This window comes from Labrus bergylta, chromosome 5, assembly GCF_963930695.1.
Source record: "Labrus bergylta chromosome 5, fLabBer1.1, whole genome shotgun sequence".
Lineage (NCBI taxonomy): Eukaryota > Metazoa > Chordata > Actinopteri > Labriformes > Labridae > Labrus > Labrus bergylta.
This window is the reverse complement of record NC_089199.1, coordinates 13,671,723-13,692,954: the sequence shown is the minus strand read 5'-3', so window position 1 is coordinate 13,692,954 and position 21,232 is coordinate 13,671,723. Positions and strand designations below refer to the sequence as shown.

At 39.6% G+C, this 21,232-nt stretch overlaps 2 protein-coding genes across 5 annotated transcripts; both read left to right on the top strand.

Annotated features, from left to right (window-relative positions):
• Window positions 1–5,975, top strand: LOC109990324 (probable nuclear hormone receptor HR38). The gene is made up of 7 exons (XM_020642418.3): window positions 1–141; window positions 1,486–2,312; window positions 2,772–2,901; window positions 3,105–3,268; window positions 3,492–3,694; window positions 3,800–3,978; window positions 4,096–5,975. The coding sequence occupies exons 2-7, from the start codon at window positions 1,488–1,490 to the stop codon at window positions 4,356–4,358; spliced, it is 1,764 nt and encodes a 587-aa protein (XP_020498074.2). The 5' UTR covers window positions 1–141; window positions 1,486–1,487; the 3' UTR covers window positions 4,359–5,975.
• A 9,547-nt stretch (window positions 5,976–15,522) lies between these two features.
• zgc:113184 (uncharacterized protein LOC553745 homolog) lies at window positions 15,523–20,820 on the top strand. 4 transcript variants are annotated; one of them, XM_020642341.3, is made up of 6 exons: window positions 15,523–15,671; window positions 17,092–17,314; window positions 18,615–18,692; window positions 19,066–19,223; window positions 19,316–19,683; window positions 19,785–20,820. In XM_020642341.3, the coding sequence occupies exons 4-6, from the start codon at window positions 19,112–19,114 to the stop codon at window positions 19,959–19,961; spliced, it is 657 nt and encodes a 218-aa protein (XP_020497997.1). In that variant the 5' UTR covers window positions 15,523–15,671; window positions 17,092–17,314; window positions 18,615–18,692; window positions 19,066–19,111; the 3' UTR covers window positions 19,962–20,820. The 4 variants fall into 4 exon arrangements, with proteins under 4 accessions (XP_020497997.1, XP_020497996.1, XP_020497999.1 ...); XM_020642340.3 differs by having other exon boundaries at window positions 18,612–18,692; XM_020642343.3 differs by lacking the exon at window positions 18,615–18,692 and having other exon boundaries at window positions 19,085–19,223.
• Window positions 20,821–21,232: the final 412 nt, after the last annotated feature.

The following is a 21,232-nucleotide window of genomic DNA, read 5'->3' as shown; positions in this document are numbered from 1 at the left end:
GTCGGGCTGACCCACTGTGTTTGTGTGAATGTGTTTGAATGAGTGCATGCGCTCACAGCAACTGGCAGAGGTGACAGTCATCAGTTTCACTCATTTGGAATAAATGAAAAGCTTCAAACTCTGGATACTTACATGAACCAGGTGAGTCAAAATGATTTTTTTTTTGTTGATATTTATTAATTAAGTGGGTCACATGAATTTTACGTCAGATGTTTATGCTTGTCTTCACACCATATCATTACTAGCCTACAGTCAGATGAGACGGAATACATACTTTTACAATAATTAACACTGTATAGTCACTTTATACGGAATACATAAAGTGCAATGAACTCCTCTGTAGGCTATCCTTTACAACAAAAAACTGAACACTAATTAAAGTTGCCTACATAAGCCTATAAACTGTTTTTAGATTAAGTAAGTCTTGCAAGTATTGATACTACTACTGCTGCAACTATACCATGAGTATCTAAAGGCTTATAAGCTATCTGGCTGACATTCTGACTTCAAGAAGTTTTTTAACATGTAGTTTGGTCTATCACTGTTATAGGGTATAAGAAGATTTACAAAGAACGATATTTAGATAAAATGCATAACTAAGTTGTACATTAAAAACAAAATAAATAAATAACTGGTTTAAATTTTAAGAATTTTCAAGTAATGCTCAAATGTTTTTTTCTGTGATGTGTTGACAAACCCCATAGAGTTGCACTTGTGAATACATGCCCATTCACCAAAAATGTCACGCACGCACGCACACGCGCGCACGCACGCACGCACACACACACACACACACACACACACACACACACACACACACACACACACACACACACACACACACACACACACACACACACACACACAGGCTTTACCACCTTTCCCATTTCACCTGGCATTCAGCCCACCCTGAAATACAATCTGCAAGACTCCCTGGCACAGCACCTGTGTGAGAGGGTTGCCCTCCACTGAAGGAGGTTTTCAGAGCATTAACAGCCTGTAACAGTATAGTTGACATTATCTGATTGCTCCACTGGACCACCCTTTGCATATTCCAACACAAACAGAAAGGCCCTGAAGCTAGTCAAATGGCATGAAGGGGAAATTAGACCGTTCCATGTGTTAATGTAGGCTACTGTTTGGAGGAGGGAGGATTAAAAATGCTGAGCTAGTTGATTTAAGACATTTCTATTTTACTGGGATGACCTTTATTACCTGTGATAAAACATACAAATGGGTAAACAGACAACTCCTGGTGAGACCCAGTCCCCAATGATATAAGTAACTGGCTTTTATTTTGAAAAAGTCACCACTTAAAGTCACCACTTATTTAAAAAATGTTTTGAAATTATAATTTAATTGTACTATTGAGTTATTTTCACTTTTAAGTGTAAATGAAAGGCGGTTTCATAAAGTAAACAAAACAAACTTTTGGGGGTTTATTTTACATAATAATAATTATGGACCTTTCCTTTTGTCCTATAGCAATGTCCTGTGTACAAACACAGTATGCATCCATGCCCCATGACAACTTCTTCAGCTCTGAGTTCTTGAATTCTGACCTCAGTGCCAAATTGGCAATGGACATCGGTGGCCAAAAGGATCAGCTGTCTACATCTTCGCTGCCCAGCATCAACACCTTGGTGGGAAATGGGTACATGGGGGAGTTTGATGGCTATTCTTGCAAGATCACCACCTCTCCTCCCAACTCTACAGTTTCATTCAGCCACACCGCTGTAACTGAAAGTCCTCAAATGCAGAGCCAAACCTTCAAGCTGGATGATCTCCAGGTGTATGGCTGTTACCCAGGTTCCTTTGCGTTCAGCTGCTATGATGAAACTCTTTCCTCATGTGGCTCTGACTACTATGGCAGCCCAGTCTATGCCACTGCTTCTTCTCCGACACCAGGCTTCCAGACGCAGTCTGTACATGTCTGGGATTCCCCTTTCAGCACCTACCCCTCAGCCCCCCAAGCCTCTGTGGCTGATAAAGCTGCCATGGCCCAGCAGCTCTCTTTTTTCTCCTTCAGCCCCACACCAGAGCAGCACTCTCCCTTGGGCCAGCATCAGGAGTCGAACCAGGATGACCCTTTCTTCCTGCCTCCTCAGCAGCATGTCTCCCCACTTCATTGTCCCCCTATTTCCCTGGACCACAGACCCCTCGAAAGTCCTAGGTCAGTGGATGGGGCCATGACGTCTCCCAAAAACCACAGCCCAGGGTCCAGTGAAGGTCGCTGTGCAGTTTGTGGTGACAATGCATCCTGTCAGCACTACGGAGTCCGCACCTGTGAGGGCTGTAAAGGATTCTTCAAGGTAAAGAGCTGAACAGTGTTTCCCTGGGCCAGTGATGGCTTATGTGTGATATATTAGTATTACCTTAAAAGATGGCTGTGAAGTCACATTGAAATGCAGTAGATGCATCAAATAGGTGGTTGAGCTTGTTAAAACACAGTGACACCATAAAAGGTTTGTCCACCAGAGAGCAGTAAAAAGTCAGTTTTTATTTTGTACAATTTAAGTACATTTGTTTTGTTTTAAAAATAATTATTAATACATGTTTGTACTTACATTTTAAAATAAGTTTTAGCCTGAAACAAATAATATTTGTTTGGCTGATGAGCATTCAGTTTACATAAGACATTGAGCCTTTATTAGTCATGCACCTTTGATTATTTGTTGATACAGATAAGATACTTATTTCAGTACTTTATATTGTAAAATCTGTGAGGCTTTATATAACTGTAGTGATGTACTTTTTTCTCTTTCTTACAGCGAACTGTACAAAAAAAAGCAAAGTATGTGTGTCTTGCCAATAAAGACTGCCCGGTGGACAAGAGGAGGAGGAACCGCTGCCAGTTCTGTCGTTTTCAGAAATGTCTCGCAGTTGGGATGGTTAAAGAAGGTAATGAAAGGATCTCCTACAGTTTTCAGTGACTAACATATGACGATCACAAACCAGCAAAGCTAGTGGGGAAACACATATAACAGAGCCTTATAGGGCCAGCTGCAGAAAAAAACGAAACTGAATCTGAGAGGCCAGTGTAAAGTGCAAAATGGGCATCACAAACTTGTTCTTGAACTGTTAATTTCATTTCCCTTTCTTAGTGGTTCGCACTGACAGCCTGAAAGGGCGCCGGGGCCGCCTGCCCTCTAAACCTAAGAATGTGACTGAGGCTTCATCCACGACCCCAAGTGTCAACATCATAGCCTCTCTTGTCAAGGCTGACATGGACTCAAACCCAAGCATTGGACAGCTTGATTACTCCAAGGTAAATCTCAAGACTTCAACATGTCCAGAACTCCTTGATCCGATCAGATTTTTAGACATAAAAGGTAGAACAAGAGGTGCAGGTTTTGTTGGAAGATCATGGCGCCTCATCTAATAAAGGCTTAAGTCCAAAAATGAATCTTTAAAAATAGAAAAGAAAGAGAGAAAGTTTACTAATCGCAATTTGTTTTGTAGCACTGACTGTTTTCTCTCGTTAACCACAGTACCAGGAGACAGTGGACAACCTGAAAGAAAAGGTGGACAGCGGTGACATCCAGCAGTTTTATGACCTTCTGACTGGTTCTTTGGATGTAATAAGATCTTGGGCTGAAAACATCCCAGGCTTCACAGATTTCTGCACAGAGGACCAGGAGCTACTCCTAGAATCTGCCTTTGTTGAGCTCTTCATTCTGCGACTCGCATACAGGTCTGCCTTTTTAATGTTTATTAAAATTGCCCATTTCTAGTATTTTACTTGATTACAGAGCACCAGTCCATATATTTATTGTACATTTGTTCCTAAACTGTGCAGGTCAAATCCAGGGAAGGATAAGCTAATCTTTTGTAATGGCTTGGTACTCCATCGACTGCAGTGCGTCCGCAGTTTTGGTGACTGGATCGATTCTATCATGGACTTCTCCCAGAACCTTCACCGCATGAACCTGGATGTGTCCCTGTTTGCCTGCCTTTCAGCACTCGTTATAATCACTGGTAAGAGTCTTGGTTTGATTTCCTTTTACATAAAATCAGGTGAAACCGTATTACAATCTAAATTAAACGGTTATGATTCCGTACTGTGTTTCTTATAAAACCATATTTTGCATCTAGATCGCCATGGGCTCAAAGAGCCAAAGCGGGTGGAGGACTTCCAGAATCATCTCATCACTTGTCTTAGGGAACATGTGAGTGGAAATGGCTCAGAAACGATTCGGACCCAGCCCAGCTATCTCTCAAGGCTTTTGGGCAAACTCCCTGAACTAAGGACTTTATGCACTCAGGGCCTACAGCGAATCTTCTACCTGAAACTGGAGGACCTAGTCACTCCTCCACCAATAGTGGAGAAAATCTTTATGGACATTCTGCCGTTCTGAAAAACATAAACACAAATGTGTTCATTTAAAGTTATACAGAAAGTTTTACAAAGGACTTAATGGGAGAACTTCCTTCTGTCGCACTGACTTACATGACAAATGTCTGATACTGTTCAAGAGACCATTATTTTTGTAACATTGGGTAAAAAAGATACATATGTTACCTGGTATTTACAGTTCATGAAACAGGTAAACTGTATATTTTCTGTGTGCATTTTAAAACAACTTTATTGCTGTGCTAGGTGTGTGGATGTTGTCCTGTTATGCAGCTAGTAAGACATGGTTATTCGGGTAGATGCAATGCAGTGTTACGTGCTCAGCTTTTCCTTGACACAAAATAAATACACTAATTTATTTTTTTTTTTTTTTAAGTATTTTTGCGGCGTAGCTCTTTTAGCCCACTTAAAACCTTAGGTAGTAGATTTTATACAAGTGCAGAAACACAAAACGTTTCTTCAAATTACTGTGGAGAGTCCTTCTTTTCCAAAGCAAAATAGTTACTTATAGATAGTTGATGTCAAAATGCGCACGTTGAAGGTCTAGGACCAAAGTTTACTCTTATTTTTTATAATACCACTTACAGACCTTATTGCCTTAAACTTAAACATAACACATAATATACTATGACTCATGTGCTGCCATTTTGCAACACATTTTAAAAGCTGATTACGGCGGTGTTCTTGTTAAACCACAATGTAAAAAAAAGTGGGCCTTTAAAGACACAAACATTTATTTGCTGAATGAAAACAGAAAATGCCTTATATAAAAGCCTCAGCCTTCAAACCATAATGAGTGACACTAAGTGAATTGTTATTGCATATATCACATACAGAGAGCCCCATGTAGTAATGATGGAAACTATCCTTGTTAATGCTGCAATTAGAATAGATCTCACATATGACTTCTGATTATGATTTCAGATTGTGTATCCGCTTTTGTAAAGTGCCTGAGGGACACAATTGTCAGTACAGTGAAAAAGAGCATCTAAGACTTTAAAGCACATTTCAAATAGAAGGGCTATCAAGTGATGACAGCTGGTTTAGGATCTACAAATAATGTCCTGTTGACATGTTCCTCAGGCAGTGAAATCCAGAACTACATTTGAGCTGTCCAGCTTATGATTGAGTTAAGTCAAAGCACATTTTAGAGTCTCCTTGAATCTACAATTAGACACAGCATCTCCTTTCTATGATTCGTTTTAACCAAACAGCACTGTAAAAATCCACTTGCATAAGCAGACCATGATGTTTAACATCAGTTAGTTTATTGTCTTTGCCAGCAAATACCTACCCAAGGGATCTAAACCCCAACTTTCTGTTTGTAAAACTCTCGTACTGTCTTCCACAATCTTCTGAATGGTGTCCTTTTTTTACACGTTGATTTCTTTTTTTAAATCTCAGAACGAGCTTAAGGAAAAACTTAAGGAATCACAGTGATGAGATGAGCAGCTAAAAGCACTTCAAATGTTGTTCCAACAAAAAGAAGAGCTTCTTTCTTCTACTTTGTGTTTTTTGACATGTGTGTTTGGAATTTAAAAAAAAAAGTACTGCCAGGATTTTCATAAAAGGGTGCAGGAATATGAAAAGAGAATATTTGATAATAAAATTTTAAATTACACCATTGTCTCTGCTTGTTTAAATGAAGGGAAAATATTATTTCCTTGGAATGATGTGGACTCTATCACATTAAAGTTTTTAACTGTCTATGCATTATAGTTTTTAAATTTCTAGGGTAGATTTGTAGTCAAGTAACAGTAGCTCTTGTTTCTCTGTAGTCTCCGCTTAAAGGGATACTTCATCCATTTGCATTAAGCTTTGTATCATTAGAAACCTGGTAGTATTTTTAAATGGTCGTGCAGCCCGCCATCATTTTCCCCTGAGATGGGAAATCTTTGTATTTCTGAGTCTGAAAAGGAGCTTCCAGTGACGCAAAAATCGTCATTTTGCATCATCGAAACTGTTGCGGTTAGCCGGGTGAAACTACAACTCTAGTTCCTCATATTTTAGACCACTGAAGCTACAGACCAATCACAGATCAGTGGGTGGGAACTCACTCCCAGAATCAAAACTTAACGTCCACCATATTGCTTGGTAGCTATGCTAACAGGCTCTATGGAGAAAGCTGATAATGGCGAAACAATATAAATAAAGCAGCGAGATGGCTGCTGCCGACAAGCCGGTCTTGTGTTTCGGCTTTTGCGGCCTCCTGCCGCTGGCCGCAGGGGCCACCGCTCGCCGCCGGGGCAACCGCTAGTCGCTGCCCACCGGGGCCGGCGCGACACAAGTCCGGCTTGTTGGCAGCAATCAGGACAGTTTCTGCCTTTTCTCGGCCAAGAAGGCACTAACTTCAAAATTTATTTCACATTTCTACAACATACATGACCCAATGTCAATACAGATTCATGTTTCAACGGGTGAAGTATCCCTTTAAGTCCTACCCTAGTGAAAAGTTTTATTGTTTTGTACTCTTTCCATGAGTATTAGGGGCCATAGTCTCTTGTTCTTAAAAGACAGAGTTCTCTGTGTTATGGTGATTACAATCTGATTAGTTTCATGAACGGTCGGATGCGCGAGTCGCTTTAAATGTTTCGGCCGCAAGTAATTGTGGGACGGCATTCTCTCATCTCCTTTCGTAAAGGATAGTCCAGTGTATCCTATGCTAAAGGAAGTCATAAAGGAAGCATTGATGCACCTTTCCTTAGCTTTTAGAGAATTCAAACTGCGCTTATCATGGCCGCCACTTACATGCTTCCGGGTCATTTCACTCAGTTAGGAACCTTCCTAAGCAAAAAAGACAATTCCAAACCACCCTGTGTTTTATTTTGTAGTTGCAGGTTTAAGGTGCCTCCTATTATCTTCCCTTTTTATGAAAAAGGCATAAGAGAGACATTTTTAGCCAATGATGTTTTATTCAACATGTTTTATTCACTTAAAAATGTTTTGTGCAGTTGTACATTTGTATGCCTAAAACATTATGTATATCTTGGATTTAAATGTAACAATTATTTCATACAAAAAAAGTCAAAAAGGCACGCACATCCGAGAAGGTTACAGTGCTGGGTGCTGGACCAAAAATTGAAAAAAGTACTCCGCACAAGAGTCCGCACACCAGAAGTATCTCCAATAAATGAAATTTAATGGACTCTCACATGTAACGTTTCAGGCCCTCGCCCTTCATCAGACAACATCATGTCTGATGAAGGGCGAGGACCCGAAATGTTACACGTGACATTGTAGACCACTGTAGACTCATTGTAGACCTGGAAGACAGAGTTAAGGTTTGGAGAAGCTATTTTTGCATTGTAAGCAAGCAACAGGTTTAGAATTTGGCAACTGGGAGCCAGTGGAGGGAAATAAACAGAAAAGGGACATGCTGTTTTGGGTTGGTTGAAGACCAGTCACTCTGCTGTGTGTTGAATCATCTGTAGAAGTTTGAGTGTGCATGCAGGGAGACAAGCCAGTAAGGAATTTCAATAGTCAATGCATGATATTACAAGAGGCTGTACCAAGAGCTGTGTCACATGCTCTGATAGGTTGTGTTTGATCCTTGTTGTAAAGGGCAAATCAGCATGCACACATTCATGGCAATGTTGACCTTAAAGGTTAGCTGGTATCACTCATGACACCCAGGTTCCTGGTGGACTCTGTTTTGTTGGTTCAAGCTGGATAGTGATCTGTGGATGCATAGAGGGACTGGCTGGGATGAAAAGGAGCTCAGTCTTAGATGGGCTGGGTTGAAGGTGGCATTCATTCATCCATTTAGAGATATCAGCAAGGTATGATGAAATCCTTGCCAAGACTGTAGTGTCATCTGCTGGGAATGACAGGAAAAGCTGGGCATCGTCATCATAGCAATGGTATGAGAAACCATGGTAGAAGATGATTGCACCACGTGTAGTGGTGTAGTGTAGTGTTGATGGGCCAAGAGTCCAGCAGAAGCTTGGTGACTTTATCCTTGGTCAGAGGGGAGAATGAGGTGAGTGGGGCATTACTCAGCTAGGTGGTGCCTGTAGGCCCACGATGATCAGACTAAGCAAAGTAGTTCCTGATGGTAGAAAGCTTATCAGTAAATTACGAGACACATATTTCATATGTGAGCAGAGTTGAGAATGGAGGATGATGTGGATGAGGCAAGGGTTAAATGCAGAAAATATTTGTGTGCATCTGTGGAACCAGAGATCTTAATTTGATAAGTGGTCTTTGCAGTTTTTTAACTGGGGAATGATGCGAGTCAAGGCTTACAATCGTTGACGTCAGTGGACTTTCTTTATCGACACCACTTTTTCGGTCCTGCCTTGCTTTCTGTTAGCTATATTTTCAGCGCACAATAGATATATCTCTATATAAAGTAAATTAAAATCCAATACACATACTTTAATACTAGCATTAGCATTTAGCTGTTAGCACTACACTGTCTTTGTATCTCTCTTTCAGTTCTTCCCAGTGCAGTGCAGGAAACAAAACTTGGGCTTTATTTAACACAACTCACAGAGTACTGGTAATATATTAACTGTGTGATGAAAAGTTAGAGAAAGAAGTCCTTCATCTCCTTTTCACTGAGTCTGTGTTGTTTTGTCAAACATGGTGTTAATGTTGGCATCTTCCCTGACCTAAAGGAAGATGACACCGTGCCACTCTCAGCCACTGCAAACTGCAGCATAGACAGCACGGCCAGCATTCAGCCACTCGACACATGATCCTACTGTACACCACGTTCCGGTCATCTGGATTTTGGTGTTGGCAGTCGTTGTGGAAAAAAGGGACAAGGGAAGAAAAGAGGAGGCGGCAAAATGAAAGCTAGCTAGCATTTAGATATTCATTATGTTACAAAATGGCAAGCGTGCCGCTCAAGTCAGATTTAATGAGGGCAGCAGACAAGAACTGTTTCATAAGAATGATTATGATGATGAATGAACTCTCTGGGTTTAACTAAAAGCATTCTGGTTACAGAAACTATCTACTGTGTTAATCCTTTTTGACTTTCAGTTTAAATTCTCATTCTTTCATTCACGTCAAACATGTTGCCCTTTAGACTTAGCCTACATAGTTAAACACATATCCCTGTCAAAAACATATCATGTTTGAACTTGCACTGTGTCTTGACACCATCTTTTTCCAAAAGTAGAAAGGTACCATCTGGGGCTACCGTTGACCCCTTAACTTTTGACCTGTGCCCTGTCACGCAACGCTGAATTCAGGAACAAGCTGTAGCCTTAAACCATGTCCAGAAGATTTCTGACCAGTAATATGCTGCTTACTTGTCACAGTGATTTGCAGCTCAAACATTCAAGCTCAGTGTCAAACACTTTGCTTCTTAGCTTCTCCAACCACACAGGGAAAGTTTGAGAACAGTTAACACCAGGGAATTTTCACTGTTACTTCACACTACAGAATTGTCTATCTACTTCATCCAGCTGTTGTCATGATTCACTTTGCAGTATAATATTTTGAGATGAAACCACTGACGGCCAATGAAAGTATTATGTGTTTTCATAGGTTTAATCATCCAACTGTACATGCAAAATGAGCCACAGCATGAACCACAACACTGAAGTGCTGCCTAAAATGAATCTTAATTCGCAAGGAACATGTGTATACTAGCTGCATGCAAGCAGCTGCGATGTGTTTCATTTACTGACATCAAGCTGATAGTCTCTACGGTACAGTACTAACACAATGACGGTTAATTACAGTAAACCAAAAAATCAATATATTTTACAGTATCATTTTAACACCCTTAGCTAAGTGTGTTAGCATGCTGCTAACCTTTCTGACTGGAAGAAAATACAAAGTGCAGATTAGGTTGATTTGTCTCAATGAGAGTGTTTACAGGATTTTTATGTTCACCCTTTCAATAACCTTTAAATATTAAGTCTTCAAAAGAAAGATATCTATATAAGTTTTTTCCTTGGTAAGAAGTTGAAATGACATCACAAGCCTGTAGACACCGACCAAACCCTCTGTACTGAGGGACAGAATTTCCTTCCAAGATCAGAGTGTCAATTTAAGAACTTGAAACTAATTTAAGCACTTAAGTACGGCACAACAAAAATTGATGACTGACAATTATAAATCATGGACCCTTCTACTGTAGGTCTCAGGTTGGGTGTTGGCAAATCATTACAATATTTTAGTCTTGACCAAAGCGGTCGAACAACAAACTGACTGAAATCAGTGTCTGCAGATCCTTTATGCAACAGTTGCAGAAATAATCTGATTTATCTTTTTGGTCTATTGTGTACACAGACAAGCAAGTTGACACCTGTTTTGAGGTCATTCTCAATGTTTTAACTCAAAGGTTATCATATTTATATAAATATTAAAACACAAAAATGGAAAGCAGAACTTAAAAAATAAAAATATAAAATAATCAAGTCTATCCAGTCAAGAACAACACCTGCAGGTGACCTTTTACACATTTCCACTGATGCTAACATGCTTTTGCTCAAGTAAAATTTGTAATATTGGATTCTTAATTAATTAATAGACAAATCATGTAAAATAATTTGATTTGCACTGATAAAATGAATCAGAACTGTCACTTTCTCTCTGTTTCTTTGAAATCATTCCAAATAATTCAGCAATTAAGTTATAAATCATGAGTGATACATATTTGTATGTCACTCAGAAGCTGGTGTGTGTATGTGTGTATGTGTGTATGTGTGTTTGTGTTTTTGTATGTGTTACAGCAGCTGATTGCTGGAGAGGATATTGTTCCCGCGGGAGGAAAGCTAATAGGCTTGTTTGTGAGGATGGTGCACCTGTCGTTTATTGATGGCTTGAGCTGTAAATAACTCTGAGAAGATGTTTAGTTCTCTGTGGAAGCTTCTGTGTTTCATTTTCCGGTCCTCTTGCTCTGAAAAATATTTTTATACACACACACCTACACACAGGTGCACATATCATTCTACAAGTATTCATCATATTATACTTTTGAGCATCTCGGCACCGTGCAGAAAATGAAGGCGTCTAAGTGAAGTAGGGACGATAATTTAATTCCACTGATGACCAGAGACCCTCACATGATTGTCCAATCACACATTCATTTGTTCACGTACATCATGTTTGTGCAACAGTTCTTGCATGTGTGTGGGTGTGTTGTTGAGTGTGGAAAACCCTCTGTGCATGTATTTATAGCAGGCCATTGTTGAGCCCATAGAAACCTCTGTAACTGGATCTGGACTCCCTCACTGAGAAAGTACGGAGATAAAAGAGTTGGCAGACGTCACTGCTCATGCTGTCCGTGTGATAACTGCACGCCCCACATCTCTGTCTTAAGCGCTTAGACTGGGCAGGATTAAATTCATAAGTGGACGGTGAGCCTGCTGAATTATTGTTCTGACGGGTGTGAGAGGAAGGGATGGAGGAAACCTGTTGGCTCCTTGGCCCTTTTAATGTCCGTCTTCATGGTGTCCTTGGGAACATTTTAGCTATTACGACACTCATAAGAAGGATATGATGCTCTAAATTATTGGTAACTGTGTGAAAGTACCTGTGTGTTATAAATTTGTATAAAGAAGATAAAACAATTTATATTTATATTTTGTCTAAAAGTATTATATATATTTTAATGGAAGCCATAAGTGGACATGCATCCATTTATTTGATTTACTATGTTTTCCTACATAACGAGTTATTTCCAGTTGTTTTAATAACCTGGGAGTTCAAGAAAACAAAAAAAATCGAGTGGTTATCACCAGAAAATCAATGATGTTATCTTGAGATAACGAGATGAATAAGATGAGATCTAGAGAACACCACCAGAAGCTGGAAGCCTGTAACTTAGGGCTTCAGTAGTTTTGTACACATTTTACTGAAATAGTTTATGTCCCTTTTATGATGTTTGAAGCCTTGGGTCTAAATTATAGGAAATAATTTTAGTAAAAAATGATTCAAGATTTGTGATTATAACCATATGTTTGCTTGCATATGCCAAAAAGAGCACTTACAATGCAACAATATGCCTTCAATAAAATTGTGTTAATTTCACGCCGTACTTTGTAACAGCAAAGCTGAATTTATTTTCCACAAACCTGTTTATTTTTATTTTTTTTAAAAGATACATTGGAAGAGAAAAGAAACACTGAAATAAAACAGATGGACAGACAACTGTCTTTTACAAAGTTTATAACTCTACAGCCTTAAAAACGTCCTGATACAATGTTAATGCTGCTTGACGATAGCAGTTAGCACAAAAAACACACCTTCATTTGCGTGGGTGTGTGTGCATGTGCATGTGTGACTATGTTGGAAATTTGTCTCAGCTCAGAGAGAATATGAGAATGTTACAATTATAAAACAAGATTGACAGGATGGATAGTGTTGCACTGGTGGATGACAGTTCCTGGCTACATGCCCGGAAGTTATTTACAGCAAAGCCCCCCCCCCCCCATCCAAATACACTCACACAGACATAGAGACACACATGCACACATACACACTTCAAAAAAGCCCCATCACAGGGATCAAGTGTAAAGGGATGGCAGTGCAGGAGGGAGGGCTGGGGGAGAGGGTGTGGCGCGTGTGTGTGTGTGTGTGTGTGTGTGTTTAGGGGTTCAAGGTCAGAACACACACATGGTACAAACTAGCAAACACACTAGCACATGTGTAGCTATAAGGTACAGGAAAGATCAAAATAACTGTATCAATTATCAGTTCACTATATGGATGGAGAGGAAGCATGTAACTTGAATATAAATCTACAACATTGCGTGAAGCAGCGTTTCTGTGGAGCTGTGGACGTGTTAAAAAGCATCACACATGTCCTTGGAAACATGAGGAGGGGTTAAGAATAGAAATTAACATATGGGCTTTAACACAGGGTTAAGACAGAGTTTGAGAGCTATTTAGTTTAATCAACTGTTTTGAACAAAATAAGATATTTTTTTTATCAAATTATGGAAAGAATAAAACGTGTGTTTTTTTAACACTTTCTTTTCCATTATCTTGTTACATCATTCAACTCTTTCTTTGATATGGGCTATAGGACTGCACTATTAAGTCAAGCGGCAACCCTCTGGTGTTGCAGTTCGTCAAGGGTCCGCTTGAGGCTGGCTCCAAGAGCCCCGGAATTTACATACACACCACAGCCAAAAAAGCCAGTTAATACAGTAACATGTTTACAGCCCGGTAAATGCCTGATGAGCCTCCGGAGCCCCCGGCGTTCACTCTCAGGCTTCGTCCATTAATATTTACAGCATGAATTAATTGCAATATAATCACTATCACGATATGAGCATATGCAGTAAACACATCTCAAAAGTCTAGATTTATAGTAATACGTGAGAAAATAAATGTTTTTTTAAAGGTTTATTTTGGGGCTTTTTGGGCCTTTATTTAAAGATAGGACAGTGCAGTCAGAAATCAGGGGGAGAGAGAGTGAGGAATGACATGTGGAACAGGATTACACTCAGGGTTACAGCAACACACTATAGTGTGTCAGTGTAAGTAAAACAAGTAAAGTAAAACAATATGTAATTAACAGGTTTATCTTGAAACATCAGCTGTGATTGAGCATTTCAATCTGTCTAACTTATCTAGTGGTTTTTTGTCTAGTTCACACTCTTCATACACACTACCTACTACCAATACTACATTTTTTTATTTTTTTTTATTTAAAGATTTATTTTGGGGCTTTTTTGTATCTTTAATGCAGAGAGAGGACAGTGTTGGAACAGAGTTGGAAACCAGGGAGAGAGAGCGGGGAATAACATGCAGAGGGGGGCCACGGGTGGAAGCGAACCTGGGCCTACCGCTCGAGACGAGAGTCTCAGCACATGGGACGTTCGCCCTGCCGCTGCGCCACCAGCGCGCCCCCCCCAATACTACATTTTTAAACAAACAACTGTTATAGCTATAAAGTGTTAACAGGTTAGGTATATGATACTAATTGTTAAATGAGTGAAATTTGGCATAACTTGGAACTATGATAGTTGGCAAATAAGAAAGGAAAAGTAAGATTACAAAAAGGACACAAACACTTATTTTTAACTGTCCTGACATAAATATGAGGAACTGACTTGATACATGAAACTCTTGGTATCAGTGAGATTAAGGCTGCACAGAGAGTTACATAAGCAGTCTGAAGAAGAGGGAGCTGGCACCCTACTTGAATCACAAGGTAATAAGTCAGCTGTCAGGGGTTGACACTGCTGCTCCTTAGGATGGTACTGTATGGAAGTCAATCTGCCACACAGGGGATACTGCCTCAATGTTGGTCTATTTTTAAATACATATCAGTCTGTGAAAACACATGACTGAACATTTAAGATGCCACACACACACACACACACACACACACACACACACACACACACACACACACACACACACACACACACACACACACACACACACACACACACACACACACACACAATAACATGCCTGAACATGACTGAAACACTCTTCTCTCTTTTCATAAGGACATTATGGCCAACCTCAGGCTTCTACTGAACATAAAAAATAGCCCTGTAGCATTGTCGGTGCTGCTTTTTAGCATGTTCCCTTTAGCTTAAGCATCAAGCAACACTACTGAACTAAACAAATGTATACAAAAAGTAACTTAACAATCACAAAGACCAATGCCAAACTGTGCACAATCCCAATCAATGTTGCAAGTACATGCCTGTGTTGATTAAAACAATATATAAAACTCCTGCTGGCTTCCTGCCTTTTGTTGCTAACATTAGCCCAAGGCACACACCACATGACAAGTAGGCCTATGGATTAGGCCTACTTGTAGCTCTAGCTCTTGACGCTTACTTACAATATTAATGCAGATTCTTCATCATCGTCCTTTTATCACCCAGATAGTCCTCCATGTTTGGCATATCCTCCCTTAGCAATTAAAACCCTACTTAGCAGTCTATGAACAGTGCCACCTAACTTGGTCCTCTCTCTCTTCTTCTTCATGGTTTTCTTGGTCTCTACATAAACTGCTTTCAGCGTGACAATTTTTAAGGACAAATGTTGAAAATAAATGATTCATAAAATGATCTCTTTCTGTCTCCTTTACTTTTAATATTGACTAGATGAAAAAAATATAAAAAGTAATATTCTATTTTCGAACTTTTATTTTGAAGGACTGTTAAAAAAAATGACGTGTAATTTCCAGGTGTGTCTGGTTGACCATAGGGTTTGAGCGGGTTTGACGCAGGTGAGCTAGCGCGGTCTGGTGACGTCATTTGAGGGAAACGCGGAACCAATCTGGCCGGAAGAAGAGGAGTGACTGATCTTCATCATAAACTTCGTGTGTAGATGTGTTTACTTTTTTTTTTTTTTTTGCTGCTGTGAATGACCGACCTCTTTTCTTGTAAGTAATCCCGTTTACTGTTTCTGATTCACAGAAGAAACATATCCTCGTGATTTGAGTAAGTAGCTGAGCCGGGGGGAAAAAAATCAGAAACGGAAATGAATTTGGACTTGAGTTTCTTATTTCTAGAGAAACTGAGCACGTTAGTTCAATAACACAGATGATTAATTTAAGGTCATTTAGAAACTAACACGTTGGAAGTTTCAAAGCTGTTCTTTTGCTTTTGTTCTCACTTGGAAACTTAACAGACATTTAAATACTGACCCATCTGTTTGGTTTAAGGTCTACCGTAGAAATAAAGACATGTATTTATTATTTTAGTCAGCGTCACCCCAGTGAGTTTCATGCAGTCATGTCCCCGTCTCTCACGCAACCAACACTTGACACACAGCAATACTGACTGTGGCGATTGTTACACGCGGTATGTGATGAGTGAAACTGGACATTATGAACCACTACACACTGAAATATAACATTATTACATTACCGAAAGTAAAGCACATATCATTTATTTTAAGGTGCTTGTCCTTAAGGGGTTTCCACTGATGGAACACTTTTAATATAATATATTGCAGAGGCTAGTTTATTTTTACCTTGCATCAATAATCACCTCTTTTGATTCCACAAGTCTGTCAAATGTAAGAGCTTTAATGATACTACAATAAAATCTAAAACTAAAACATTTGTTTTAGTACTGTAATGGATGTACATGCTTTTTCCTCTGCTGATGATGAGGCATTTTACATCTAATATACAATTAAAAAGTTACATTCCTTTTAATGTACCTTTAACAAGAAGGGTAACTAACTCAAACACCTGTCATGTCTTCTTCTATAGGAGTATGTTTTGTGTTGTTTTTATTGTGTTTCATATGTGCTTCTAGATGTTCAATATTGTTGTTCCGTTGTTAGTGTGTTTTACGTTTTGCTGTCCATGCTTTTGTTTGCCCTACTAAGAGTACAGTATTGCTGCTCTGTCATAACTTGTATGTCTATTGTCATTCACCTGCCCACAGACTAGTTGAAAATTAGCCATGATGGCTAAGCTGGTGCATTACAGAAATGTTATGGATGGGTATTGTCCCTGTAACTTTAAACTGTATAAATAAAGATACAGAGCGCTGTACTTTTATCTTCTGTCCTTTTCAACCTTTTCTGTCACACGTAGATCTCAATTCCTTGAAATTCCATGTTATCACATCAGTTCAAATGATCCTCATTCAGGAAGTTTTGAGAAAAGGGGGGCATAGTGTGAGTGAAAAAGTATTTACAGTCAAATATTTCTGAATGTTCAAAATAGGGTCTTTGACTTTAAAGATAGAGCCTGACTTTCTCGCTTTCAATTGGTGAAACACACTCTCATGTGAGTGTTGGCGTGGTTCCTTTTTATGCTAAAATATTTCACTTCCTCTTTTCAACAGCAACTTCCTTGAGTTGGACGTTTTCCAGGGCAGTTTTTCCGATCGTAAATCGAGCATTATTTCCATTGCTCTACCTGGAAACAAACAGGGGGACAGTAAATGTGTTTTGATTACAATTTACATTTTGAGATGGGATGCTTGATCAAGGTAGAGGAGACTGGACAGGAGAAAACCCTGCACCCTGCTGTGAAATGTGACATGGAGTCCTGAATTCTCCAAAGGGGTAAGTAAATGAGTTCCAAATACACATAACTCTGGACTTTGATCTACTCATTACTCATACATTTGAGTTTTATGTCAACAAAATAAGTCAGTAAATAAAGCCTTAAGCGTTTTTCATCTAGAATTCCCATCATTATGGATATGACTTTAAGAAAATGTTTAGACCTGTTTGAAAACTAAAAAATATATCTGGGCTGTAACTAAATAATTCAAATCTGAAATTGGAAAATGTTGTCTTATTAGTAGAGTTTATAGGGAGGCTCATGATATCAGTATATTAACATGTTTAAAAACTTGAACAGATATGTGCAGGAAATGCAAATGCTTCAATAAGGGGTATTAGAGATGGTTAAATGATATCTTGAACATAAAATGTGGTTACAAGCATTACAGCCACACTTCCTATGAGCAGCAGTATTGGCCTGTTAGTTGATCAGTCCACCACTTTGGTCATCTAAACGTTGATTTCTCAAGAATTATAGGATAGCTTGGAAGGACATTTTGCAAAGATATTAATGTTTTTAGTGCTTCGGAGTAGAAAATCTTCACATTGTTTGGATACATTTATATGAAATATTCAACAGAAAGTAAAAGTTCTACAAAAAAATAATATTGAATAACTTTGGTTTCCACCGCAACTTGTTTGGTTCTTATTGGCAAAGATGCTAGCTGAAAAATGAGGGCATGGAACCTTGTTTTGTCATTTTAAAGGAGTAAGTTAATGTAACTCTGACACATAGTGTTTAAAATGGGCATTGCAGTCGAAATTCAAAACCTAGGAGAGATCTGTCAACCCCCCCCCCCCCCCCAGCCCCCCGAACATCCCCTCCTCCCTAGAGTAGATGTGCACACTGGTTGCCATGTCCCGGACACTGAAGCTTCAGTGCTTAGCGAGCTCTACCTTGGTCGTGAAATCTTTCTGCGTTCTATCCTCCTTCCAATATATATCCTAGTTTTAGCACATTTCTTGGAGCTTATTAGAAATGAAGAGGCTTTTTAGGGTGGGTAGAACCAGTTATATCTGAACCATTTTACTTGCCCACTTCCGTCCCTGCAACACATGTCGGTTTGCCGTTTGCCTGGCAAACCGAAGGGAGTGCAAAACGGCATTGTGGGGGTGCCTTACCACCTACCTTCTCTGGTCAAAACAAATACAGAGCATTCCAGACCGGAATTAAAACTTGGAGGGGGGGGGGCAAACCGGCTGCTGCATTGTTGTCAGAGAAGCCAGCACTTCAACATAGCATGTTTCCAAAATGTCTAATGATATAGTAAAATAATTTTATGATTTAATTCAGTAGATATCTTACATCTGGCCTGTTCAACTGGTGGCCCAGGGGCCAACTCCGGCCCACGGATGACATCAGACTGGCCCGCGGGTCAGTTCTATTTACAATTAAAACATAAATAAATTATAAACAGGGGGAACACTTGTGAATGACTGTCATTGTTGCCACAGTGTTAATAACAGCAGAGCATTCCCGTTTAATAGAACATCTTTGGTCCTCTGCTCGCGAACGGCTTTGGCTGTGGTGTACTTGCTTGTCTGGCCGCCGGGTCCTTAGCTTTCTGAAAGTTTGGCCCCCTGAACAATGTAGTTGAATAGCCCTGTCTTACATATTTCTACTTTAAGCATGTTGATATTAGCATGTTGCTGAAACCATTGCTGCTACATCTTTGAAGAGCTTCTAGCATGACTTGTTGTCCTTCATAACATATCCACCTTTTGCATTTGATGTGTGTACCATACAGCTCATTGTGATTCCCTCAGTCGGCTGCAGATCTCCGAGCTGCTGAGATGGAGGAAGCGTACAGTGAGCTGTACCAGCAGTTTCTTCGCTTGAGGTCACTCTGCCTGAGACAGGCCGCTCTGTTACATCAACTCACAGCTTCTCAACAGAGTCCACAAGGTACATATTGTGAAATACTATCGTAATTCCAATTCCAATAAATATGCATCAGCTCATATTTCATAAACAATTACAAAACTATATCTCTGTAGGCGTCCCTGTTCCTCATAGAGAGAGTGATATGATGTCCATCCCTATCCAGTGCAGCCAAGAAATCCCTGTCTGTCTCCATGAAAAGCCTCAACAGCATGCAGTCACAGCACACAACTCTGCAGCTCAGTGCTACATCAATGAACCCTCTAGAAATGTGGAGAATTTCCCCGATCTTCTTGCTGGAGATATGTTCAAGCTCTGTTTGGATTTGCCTCCTCAAAGAAAGGAAGATGATAACTTCGAACAAAAGGTCTCACCCCTGTTAAGCGAGGACTCCACAAGGTGGCAGGGAGCCTCTTCATGTGTCTCAACAAATCTGAGTCAAACAGATGGTTTCGGTAGAGACATGACGATGCACACTGCAGCAGTAGGTGTCTTTGGTTACAAGCTCACCAGTCTGTCCTCGAATGATTTTCACCATATTTTTCTTAACAAAACTTCCCCACTTGTCTTCCATGATTGTCTCAGATGCCTGTGTCAGCAGGTCCTACCCTGGCTGGTGACTTCCTATGTCCGTCTAGCGGGATGCTGATGTCAGACGTAGCGCTTCAGTCTCATGTTTGCGAGTTCTGCCAGGCGGTTTTCCCCGGAGACACAACCACCAAAGGGGATTTTCTGAAACATCTTTACACCCATGTCACCTAAACCGATCTGAGCTTTTCCTCGACATGAGTTTTGTGTTCTTAAAGATATTTTGTGATGGATCAGGTACTACTGCTAACCTGATCTCTAAACAAAGCAAAGATGACCAGTACTTCATAAAGCTTCTGTTTGCCTTTGGTAGAACTGAGAAGATGCTGGCGACATTTTCATAATGACACATGTAAAATGAAAGTTGGAATTAGGCTTCATACAGTAGCTACCTCACAAAAAAACATGTTTTTACACTTACAGTTATGGAACTACATGTAGCCAAAATATTTTATTCTTATATCTTTTACTGTGATTTATGCCCAGTTTGGGTTAGCCAGATGTATGATATAATTAGGGATCACTGGATCACACTTTACAGTCCAAACACCTGTTGCTCTGTCAGTTTTTGTAGGGCTATTATATTTGTAGATAGTAATGTAAACCTAAATCAATCCAGACCTCGTAAAAACACACCGTTATTTCCTTGACACTACTGTCAGTCATGCTATGTATGTGTAGAACACCACATATTCCATCTTTACTTAATATCTACTGACCAGGATCCTCCCCAGATGTATAAATGTAACCCCTAACCACAGCCGAATACACAGCCTTGTCAAATGTACTGCTGTCTGCTTTGGTGACAAAAAAAAAAGGAGCTCTGCAACTTGAGATTTTTTTAAGAGCATCTCGATTATGATTTCTTCAGATTGAAATCCCTTAAAAAACTCTGTCAAAATCATCATCAACACCAGCTGCTCACAGCATGCAACTGAGAAGTTAGAGTTGAAATTTGAATGCTCAAGCTAATGATCCTTGAAGAATATTTTAATATTTAATTTTAGAAAATAAAGTTTCGGTTTTCAATGAATGGTCCTCCTGCTGCCATCTGATCATCTTGAAAGATACACAAAGAAGTAAATCACTGATGGTGTACTGCTGATTGATGATGTTGTCAAACTAACTGCAGATCAAAAAATCCCATTAGAGAAAAAAGACTTAGATGTATTGTTTCTACATATTAAAAAAGGTAAAAGCTACTTTAGTTAGCTACTAGTTTTACTTTAGGCTCAAACATGAATGTTAACTTAACTAGGACGTGGCTAAATGCTAAGGTTAGCAGTAGCTAAGGGGTTATTTGTTTTAACCCATAAGGTCCGTTGTGTCACCGGATTTTCAGTATCCAGTTTTACTTTGTCATCAATCGGGAAGCTCTGAAATGAAAACAATTGCTCAGATTTGTAAAAAAACAGACATCCATGTCACCTCTCGCACTCTTTAAG